Genomic DNA, 11,349 nt, shown 5'->3' with positions numbered 1-11,349 from the left:
TCTTCAGACGCCTGCCACCCACACCTATTCTATTTCTTGAAATTAAAAAGCCTTCGTATCAAGTTTGAATGAAGGCGGTTACTGGAATTACTTTTTTAAGAATTAAGAATGAGCCAGTGTTTGTTATCATGAACTGTGAATTGGAAGCATATTCTGTAACTTTCTTGATTACCCCAAAGCACATACAAACGGCTTCAGGGAACATGGGTCGTCATGGCAAGTGGTTGTTGAGTACAGTAGAGGAGACACACATCATTAACTACTACAGTAAAATACGTTTATAACGAACACGCTTATAACGAACTGACGGATATTACAAACTTAATTTTTGGTCCTTGACATTTGCTGTATAGATGTTGTATATATGCTTATAACGAACAACGGTTCTAACGAACTAAACTCAGAGGTCCATTTGAGTTCGTTTTAACCGTAGTTTACGGTAATTCTAATATTAGTGTTCCGTAATAAATACATAAATACAAACACTTTCTCTGTAATTGTATTTGGAAGAAACTGTAGGAGGTAGGGGGACCAAGTCTTAAATGAATATGATTTTGAAACGAAATATAAGTATTTCGTAATTTTGTTGTTGTTGTGGGTGGTGGTGGTGGTGTTCACGCCGCATTCAGAAATATTCCAGTTATATGACGGCGGTCTGTAAATAATCAGGACCAGAAAATCAAGTGATTGACATCATGACCATAGATCCATGTAGTTGGGATACGATGACATACACCAACGTATCCTGCCCCACCTCATTGCTCGTTGGGTTCCCAAAATGGTAAACGTCTGAGACCTGCATCACTTAGGTTTTCCTTCCACATGAAGCTGATACGCCGTGATATAACTTGAAAGTTGTTAAAAACGGAGTTCAAGCCAACTCACTCACTCGGGACATTGTCCGTTGCGAACGTTAGTGCCCATTACTTTGCCCGGGCATTTCCGACTTTTGGACAAGACTTTAAAACTACTTTCTCTCCCAAGGGCTCAGGGATACGCTAAACCTCCCAAACTGTAATAATGTGTCAATTACACCAATTAACTGGGCTTGAACTAAGACTTGTTTTATGGCGGTTCGTGAGACTAGGGGGTGCGGTTGGGTAGCCTAGTGGTTAAAGCGTTCGCTCGTCACGCCGAAGACTCGGGTTCGATTCCCGATATGGGTACAATGTGTGAAGCCCATTTCTGGTGTCCCCCGTCGTGATATTGCTGGAATATTGCTAAAAGCGGCGTAAAACCATACTCACTCACTCACTCGTGAGACTTGGTTCTCGGTTTTGTCGCTCCAGTTTTCTCTGGCCTTCGGTATTCAGATACAAACTTGAATTATGCACTGACGTTTGTAAGTTCAACCATCGTCAGGCGCAAAATCCCCCCCTCGATAATAACCCTGCCCGCAACTTTGCAGGTGTCATTTAGGTGCATCAATCACTGAAACCCTTCACAGGAAGAAAATCGTTTTTTCATCACTGCTTTAGGTTGTCCTTAGGCTCTGACTATAAATGACAATGTTTTATACAGCATTGCATAATTTCTAGAACACAGCTGTGAAACTCGTAATTCAAATATGTTTTTAAATAGAACATTTTCATTAATGACCACATCAATTTTGCATAATCTGTAAAACCAGGTGCACGTTACAATCAATTTACTAACTCGGCCCAATGTCTCAGTTAGACCCTCCCTACCGGTATTCATCACTTCACACCCGATGTGTCTCAAGCCACACGCTTGTGCTGAATCTTCACTGAAGCAGACGACTTCCGCTAAAGCCATGATGACTGAATTATGGGGTGAAAAGATGTCACTTCAACTCCAGTGAAAGTTAAGATGTTGTATACTAAAGCAGCTGTCGCGATTCCGGCCTCCACACATCACCAGCTATAACCCTTATAATCTCAAAGTCGAAATTGTGATGCGAAGCGTTATACGTGAATGTGCCTTTTGTAAGTCGAGGCGGTGTTCCCACAGTGGCAAAGATCAGTAGTTTTTCTCATTCAATTTTGACAACCGCACGCATATCCACCCATATTGTAGGTGTATTGAGAGAGTGAAACGCCCATGGGTTGGGGAGGAAGAATAAGTGCTTATCATCAGGGGGTTCGGTGTGAGAGTCCCGAAGCCTGTCCCAGGGCGGACTTGAAGCTTACGTTCTGTGTGAGGCCCGTTTCAATAGATGTATGTATGTACATTATCTCTCCATATCACACCAACACATGATACTGAACGCCTCGCTGCACTGGTGTTGAAACTGTACTTGGAAGGGTGTGTTAGCATAAAGTACTGGTGTTTGAACAGGTGTTCCATTATATATTATAGTAGTTTCATAACTGAATAAATTAGCTTTAAATAATATTAATTATGGGAAAAGCCATGCATTTTCGTGAACAGGGGAAGTATTTACATAAGTACTAGAACTAAGGAAATTAAAATTTATCAATAATACTAAGAGTGAGATTATTTTCCTATTAAAAGAAGATTGTGTGAATTTATTACCTTTTATACAAATACTGAGTGAATATATTTGCCTATTACAAATAGAGTGAGTGCGTTTCATCCCGTTTTTGTCAGTATATCGTGGGGGGTAGCAAGAAACCTGAATCTACGGCGTGACGAGCGAACGCTTTAACCACTAGGCTACCCGACCGCCCCCTTTAGCCACTAGGCTACCCGACCGCCCCCTTTTGCCATTGGCTGCTCAACTTATCGTTATATGATATACACCGTATATTCAGAAATAATAAGTTCTTATTTAGACATCAATAAATGCCTTTTGGACATTAGAAATACATGTTCCATAGAACTGAATCACTATTTGACTGTGAGACCTGAATGAAATGTTACCTTTGTCGATAATCGTCAGTCGTGTAAACCCTAAAGTGGACTAAAACGCTATTGGAAAATCCGTGTTGATCGTAAAGATTGTGAATTCTGGACAAGTTCATTGTTCAAAGCTTTCCCAAACCAACATGTATCGCTGATAGATACGGCGGGTACATAAACCCCCCTCGTTAGAGCACTGCACACCCACCCTCCGTCAGGGGCCGGGTATTTCGGTACATGATAATTGAATTAGATGTCGGAGGAAAGGCGTGAATTGTACCTCACAATAACACTTAAATTAGGAACTACTTTGCATTTTAAACATATTAAACTGAAGCACCAAGCAGAGGGGAACAGTGCAGTACGTGAAGTGCGTTGAAGCTGCCATCTAACCTAGCGGGCAAAAGAAAGTATACACTTGAAATTTATTTTTTTATATTCATCAAATTTTTCTAAGATTAAAAGAGTCGCCGAAACCACACAGACTTAACGTCCCCTTAACGTGATGTATCATCTAAGAGACCGACCATTTGAAATTCGGGGCGGGGGAGAAATTTTTAGCAAAAAAGATAGATCGTCCCTCAGAATTCTTGAATAAATTATTAATGCCTCAAACTGTTTACGCACGCAACACAAAATACACTTTTGCAAGGTGTTTTTCTTTAAAAGAAATTCAGGCTCATAGCGTTTTATAACAAAAAATATCGATAAAGCGTACTAAACATTTATACATTCCAAAATGTTATAGGGACTCGGATATACTACAAGTGAAAAAAACACTCTGCCTTTCTCGTTTGGTGATTACTAAACGCGAACAGTCAAATCACAAACCCCTCCGTTTATTAGAAGAAAAAAAACCTGTATCCACGCTTGCATGTTGTAATGAAAATCATGCTGACGAGATCCCACAGCATTGCAGGTATAATGGTAATGGCGGCGTAAAATACAAATCAATCATTTGAGCTACACATGCCTGTTTTTCACAATGAATCAAATATTCGGTTTCAATCATCAAATCTTATTCATCTACGTGTGAAGGGTAATCTCATGCAGCCACACATCTGTAGACTAACAGTCTCGGAAATGAATATATTTTACAGGAAAAAGTGGTTAAATTATAGTTATAAAACATAATTTGAAATAGATGGAGTAATCAAGACTAAACAAATATTATAGACTATATATTTGTTTCAGGGTCTGTAGGAAAGACTAACGTGTCAGCTGTGAGTAGCCCTGTGGGCTCATGGTAGTTTTTTAAACGACGGGCCCCCGTGGCGATTCCGGTGCTTCGCACATTCTACCCACTTAGGGGACTTACCCTACCCTACTGCCCTTTATGAGGTGAGGTGAGGTGAGGTGAGGTGAGGTGAGGATTAACGTCACCTTAAAGATAACTGCGCTCATATAACAACGTGCATGCACGTATGTGTATTGCTACTTGTACTAGTTCCGACAAATGTCGGTTTTTATAGTGCTAGCCCACTGGGATACTATGCCTCTGTTTAACATGGATAGTCACCTAAGACACAGTGTACTGACTCCGAGCCGACCAGTCCTTGTCTTATCCCCTTGCTCCCTGACTCCAAGCAGGGTAACAACATCTTTTATATGTCGCTGTCAGGGTACAGACCCATATGAAAGGATATTTGTGACATTATTTTTTTTTAAATCATAAAAATTAAATTTTATTTTATTTAAACTCTCATTCAGCCATAAAATTAAACGTATCGTCGATTAACACAGTAACCTATCAACTCGTCAAAGGGCCAATCACGAAGTTAAGTGCACTGGGGAATCTAAGGGTTAATCTAATACTGATTCAGTCAAACTGTCGATTTTTTTCACCATGTTGTTGTTTTGTTTCAGTTATCAATATTTTACAGAAAAATAACAACGACCAGTCGATATTGTGAAAATCAAACCAAAATTATGGAATCCTAGAAGGGACATTGTCGCGTTGACGCCCTTCGAAAAAAACAAGCAAAAAATGTCAAAATTAACCAAAGCGCGACAACGCGACAATGACCCTTCTAGGATTCCATACAAAATAGTGCTCTTCCAATCATAAACACACACAATGTATAAATAACATTGTCTCCATGAAAAAAAGTCTTGACAATATATTTAACATATATGTACCAGAAATCCCGTCACTTTGTCCTCGGTAACACAAATCAAATGTTTGCAGCATAAAAACTCAAAACATCGAAAATAAAAAATGGAAAAACATCACAATGAACATGTGGTTCTCTCAGTGACTGATTTCTTTGTTGAGGGATAACGCCAATGCATATGTGTAATCAATAGCCTTAATCACGTGCGTATTCGCGGGCCTCTACCCTGTATCGTATTCCACTCGAAGTTAATTTCCTATTTCCGTCAACCATCCAAGCAATTATATATCAAAATGTAAAGGCTCACAACCTTCCAGCTGATTCTTCCACGAGCATCTGGTGGCAATGTAAAACATCTTGAGCACATATTCATATATACGACCCATCGTCAAGTAATTAATGTCCTCTGTCCTCCATGGCTTCCATCGGGAAGACAATTACCTGCAGTTGCGGGGAGGAAATAAAACATGCTAACCTCACCCCTATTGTCTGTTCTCAGACCCCAGGGGGAAGGGGAAGTGGGGTCGTTGTCTTTATCCTACCTGAGATTCAGCATACTCGAGCGTCTTTGATCAACACAATGGGGACACACCTGGGCAGACTGATACCTATACCTGGTGACAGAGATGAGGCAGCACCCTCCACTCAAGAAGATGGTTTCTGGTCCAGGGTAGTTGAAGTGGTCATCGCGTTAAGTGGCAGTCCATTGTACGCAGATTATAACTATCTGTTGAAAAAACCCAAATGTTTTGTACGAGTCTCGAGTTGTTACTTCCGATGATCATATTTGATGTGGTGATCAAGGCGCCGCTGACAGATTGATGGGGCGGGTGTCGTAGATCACATGATGTTTACTGCCTTCCCTTGCTATTATCTTAGAGTGCTGGAATCGAGGATGTGTTCACCTTAAAGGTTAATTTGGGTTCAATTGCTTTGTCCCCACTTGCCCCTTTGGAGAAAGGGCATGCTACATCCGAACTCTTATACTTAGTGAGTGAGTGAGTTGGGTTTAACGCGGCTTTTAACAGTATTCCAGTTATGTCACAGCCTGTCAGCTTAATGTGGGAGGAAAGCCCGAAATGATATCTGTCTTAGACGTTTACCACTTTGGTGAAACCAACAAGCACGGGTATGGTGCTAACAAACCTGGAAACATCTTCTGGGCGAACCGGGATTCGAACCCACGATCATAGGTACGCCTAAGGGACGCATTTCTGCATAGCGAATTGCGGCGCCTTAGACGACTGGGCCACCTCTTACAATGAGCGAATGTACTTGCTGTAGTATAGTCTTGTAGCAGTGATCTTTGCAAATTGACATTTAGAGGATGCGAACACAGATTTTCAGGTGGTCAGCAAATACCTTAACCTTTTGCCTACCGCGTATGTAATCTCAGAAAGATGTTGTCACATTTGCGCCCTTAAAAAACAAGTAAGGGGTGTCACAGTTAGTCAGAGCGCCACAATAGGACAATGTGAAAAACGCGACATTTTGACCATTTGTCGCATTGTCGTTTTTGTTTTTCAAAGCGACAAATGGCCAATATATTTGTGCTCTAGCATTGCCGAGCTTTGGATCATTTTAAGACTTTTTCTTGTTTTTGTAGGGGCGACAACGCGACAATGTCCCTTCTAGGATTCCATATAAGTGAGTTGAACATGTTGACCCACGTACCTAGGATGTTTATATTTGTCTCATTTCATGTCAAATGTGAGGCGAGCCAAAAAAGGGAAAAGGTTTAAGATACCAGATGCCCAAATAACTTGCAGGCGTTGTAGTCGGTCCAGCCACGTCCTCTATCACGAAGTCACCCAGGTCGTTAACGTCAACATACAAACTGCTACCAAGTCTACAAATGCCAAGCTTCTACCAAGGACCAACAAAATGTCTACTTTCTTAAAAATAGCTTAACCTCGGCGTCCAACTTTTGTTCTAAACTCAAACCGCGGTCACCATCACCACACCCACACCACCACCACCCTCACCACACACACACCCACCCACACCACCATCACCACCCACCCACCCACACCACCATCACACACACACACACACACACACACACACACACACACACACACACACACACACACACACACACACACACACACACACACAACCACCACCATCACCATACACACAGACACACAACCACCACACACACACACACACACACACACACACACACACACAATCACCATCATCCTCACACACACAGACACACAACCACCACCATCACCATACACACAGACACACAACCACCACCATCACCATACACACAGACACACAACCATCACCATCACCATACACACAGACACACAACCACCACACACACACACACACACACACAACCACCACCATCACCATACACACAGACACACAACCACCACACACACACACACACTCAACCACCATCATCCTCACACACACAGACACACAACCACCATCATCACCATACACACAGACACACAACCACCACCATCACCATACACACAGACACACAACCATCACCATCACCATACACACAGACACACAACCACCACACACACACACACACACACACAACCACCACCATCACCATACACACAGACACACAACCACCACACACACACACACACTCAACCACCATCATCCTCACACACACAGACACACAACCACCATCATCACCATACACACAGACACACAACCACCACCACCACCATCACCATACACACAGACACACAACCATCACCATCACCATACACACAGACACACAACCACCACCACCACACACAAACACACACACACACAGACACACAACCACCACCATCACCATAGACACAGACACACAACCACCACCATCACCATACACACAGACACACAACCACCACCATCACCATACACACAGACACACAACCACCATCATCACCACACACACAGACACACAACCATCACCATCATCCTCACACACACAGACACACAACCACCATCATCACCATACAATGAATGATGTTTATTCTCGTAAATCACGGCAGTGATACAGAGATGTAATTGGACACAGGAATAAGATACAATGAAGAAAACATGTCAGTGGAACATTTCCATACATGATCTTATATAACTTGCCAGTTTTAATAGAATTGACTTATAAGTAATGGACATCAAATGAGAGAATTTGACGGCAGAAGGATACATACAGTAGTATTGAGGCAAAAACTTGTTTCTAATTTCTGAGAGTTTCGGACATTCTAATAAAAAGTGCATTTCATCACATATAAAATTTTTACACAATGTACATTTTCTTTCCTCTCTCACAATATTATACCATCTTCCTGTTTCAATGGGTAATCTATGATTTGCTGTTCTAAAACGAGCAAGAGAGATGCGTAAGGTGATTGGTAGTTCTAGTAAATAGGGTTCTAGAGATGGTAACTCTTTAAACATGTTATAATAGTAACCTTTAGATGAATTTTCCTTTGATTCTCGCCATCTTTGCAGAAAATTATCAATGAGAACATGTTTCACATTTTGTTTCAACCATGCGGCACTAATAAAGGTTTGAGACAGCCAAATGTAATTAAAGCCTATATTTTGAAGAATGCATTTTACTTCTTTTAATAGTGGGAAATGGTAATCTGGATTTGCAATGGACATTTGGAACGTAAGTTTATATACTATACTGGAAAGGCTAGTTTGTGATGATGTTAGCTTGCACCAATATGAAATCATTCTTATCTTAATGAAAATGCTGAGAGGATACCTCCCTAGTTCACCATATACCATGCAATCGGGTGTTGACTGTTTTAACTTGAGAATATATTTACAAAATTTAAGATGTACACGTTCAATGACAACAGTATTTTCAAAACCCCACACCTCAGATCCATATAACAATACTGGCTGAACAAGTTGATCAAATAATTTCAGTTGACAGTCAATAGGAATTTCTAATATTCTAATTTTACGAAATACAGCGTACATTGCTCTAGATGCCTGATCTGTCAGTCTCTGTAGTGCCTTACAGAATCTACCAGTGTTTGTAAATAAAATACCAAGGTAAACATATTCTTTAACAACATGAAGAAACGAGCCATTTAACATAAACTTGAAGACTCTATTTGAGGAGCGCTTGGCAAAAATAACGACTTTCGTTTTGTCAACATTGACTTTAAGTTTCCAGATAGTACAATATTCTTCAAATATACACACAAACACACAACCACCACCATCACCACACACACAACCACCATCATCACCAAACACACAGACACACAACCACCACCATCACCATACACACAGACACACAACAACCACCACCATCACCACACACACAGAAACACAACCACCATCATCACCTCACACACAGACACACAACCACCACCATCACCATACACACAGACACACAACCACCACCATCACCATACACACAGACACACAACCATCACCATCACCATACACACAGACACACAACCACCACCACCACCACACAAACACACACACACACACACAGACACACAACCACCACCATCACCATACACAGAGACACACAACCACCACCATCACCATACACACAGACACACAACCACCATCATCACCACACACACAGACACACAAACACCATCACACACACACACACACACACACACACACACACACACACACACACACACACACACACACACACACACACACACACACACACACACACACACACACACACACACACAACCACCGTCATCACCACACACACACACACAACCACCATCATCACCATACACACACACACACAACCACCATCACACACACACACACACACACACACACACACACACACAAAACCATCACCACACACTACCATCATCCCCCCCACACACACACACACACACTACCATCACCCCCCACCCCCCCCACCCCACACACACCATCGCCACCTCACCTCACCCCACCCATACCACACCAAAGATCTCGACCTCTTCCTCCCTTACCCCCTCCAGTCCCATCCCACTCCAACCCATCCCACCCCAACCCAACCCATCCCACGCCAACCCATCCCACCCCAACCAATCCCGTCAATCGCAACACTTTCATCTCGCTCAACAAACGCACCACAGATCGTATACGTTGCGTTATGGCCAGGTACAGTGTTGATGTACACTCCGACATATTTATGCCAATGTATGAATACAATGCATTCGATTAACACAGTTCAGTGTCTTTGACCATACAGGTCTTTGTGAACCGCTGACCTATCTCCACAGTCAATATTCGGTCAAACTTAACCCTTTAAGGCTTGTGACTACGATGTTGTGGTAATTCGTATTTTGTCCATCAGACACTGTGTTTATACCCATGACATCTTAATGATACGGTAAGATGGATGAAACGTATGAATTGGGAGAGAATCTATTTAACTAGGGGACATCAGTGGCGGGTGGGGGTATTCCGCCCCCCCCCCCCCTTTATTTTAGATATCTGATGACATTTTTTAATGGGTACTATGATAACATATTTGTTAAAGTAAAATTGATAACTATTAACCCCACTTAAGTAATATATAACAAAACTATGATTGGAAAAAAATCATTCCAGCTTTTTTCATGCAAACGGACGCGGTAGTGTCGGGGAATATAGCGTACCTCCAATTAGTTTGTATCAATGTTTAAATGAATTTTAGAAACAGGGGCCTCTTCCAGTCTAGGTTTAAGGATACTTTGAAAAGAACTTTTTTGTATTCCTGCGCATAGGCTTAAAGTGGGAGGAAACCCGTAGTGATGCAGGTCGCAGCTGTGATCGAAATAAAAGAAATGGCCAGTCTGTCATCAGGACCAACAGACTTTTGAAGCTGCGGGTCAAACTAAACTCTTCAGGCCCTCAATTTAAAATGCTTTAAATCAAAATAATGACTATAAATTAAATTACATTTTTATGACTTGATAAATTATGCATAATGCACAAAATGTCAATGATAACTCAGTTTCACAGATTGTGTCTGATCAGATGACTGGTAGCAGACTCACTCACTGAAGTGAGTAAGCCAACTCGAATAAGTCCTCCTCATTCTCATCCTCCTCATCATCATCATTATCATCCAGATCATTGTGGTAATCTCTATATGACTCTGACATTATCTCTTCAAAATCAGGGGGCGGTCGGGTAGCCTAGTGGTTAAAGCGTTCGCTCGTCACGCCGAAGACCCGGGTTCGAATCCCGACATGGGTACAATGTGTGAAGCCCATTTCTGGTGTCCCCCGCCGTGATGTTGCTGGAATATTGCTAAAAGCGGCGTAAAACCATACTCACTCACTCACTCACTCTTCAAAATCAGAGTCGTTTTCGTCTAGTGCTGGACCAGAAATCGGGTGTTCAGTAGCAAAGACTTCTTGCTGGACTGCCTCACCATCCTCTTCATCAAGACCATTATTTTCTGGTAGCA

General features: G+C 41.9%; 1 protein-coding gene across 1 annotated transcript; it reads right to left on the bottom strand.

Moving 5' to 3' along the window:
* Positions 1–8,003: 8,003 nt before the first annotated feature.
* Positions 8,004–9,017, bottom strand: LOC139449373 (uncharacterized). Its single transcript, XM_071230728.1, has one exon. It carries the CDS (start codon positions 9,015–9,017, stop codon positions 8,004–8,006), a length of 1,014 nt encoding a protein of 337 aa, XP_071086829.1.
* Positions 9,018–11,349: the final 2,332 nt, after the last annotated feature.

Source organism: Haliotis cracherodii, unplaced genomic scaffold (genome assembly GCF_022045235.1).
Source record: "Haliotis cracherodii isolate W230 unplaced genomic scaffold, xgHalCrac1.p SCAF_8, whole genome shotgun sequence".
NCBI lineage: Eukaryota > Metazoa > Mollusca > Gastropoda > Lepetellida > Haliotidae > Haliotis > Haliotis cracherodii.
The sequence above is the reverse complement of the archived record's forward strand: the minus strand, read 5'-3'. Positions and strand labels throughout refer to the sequence as shown.

What these genes read in the sequence shown, in the direction of transcription:
- LOC139449373 (XM_071230728.1), bottom strand. Translation starts at nt 9,017, where the DNA reads ATGTTAAATGGCTCGTTTCTTCATGTTGTTAAAGAATATGTTTACCTT.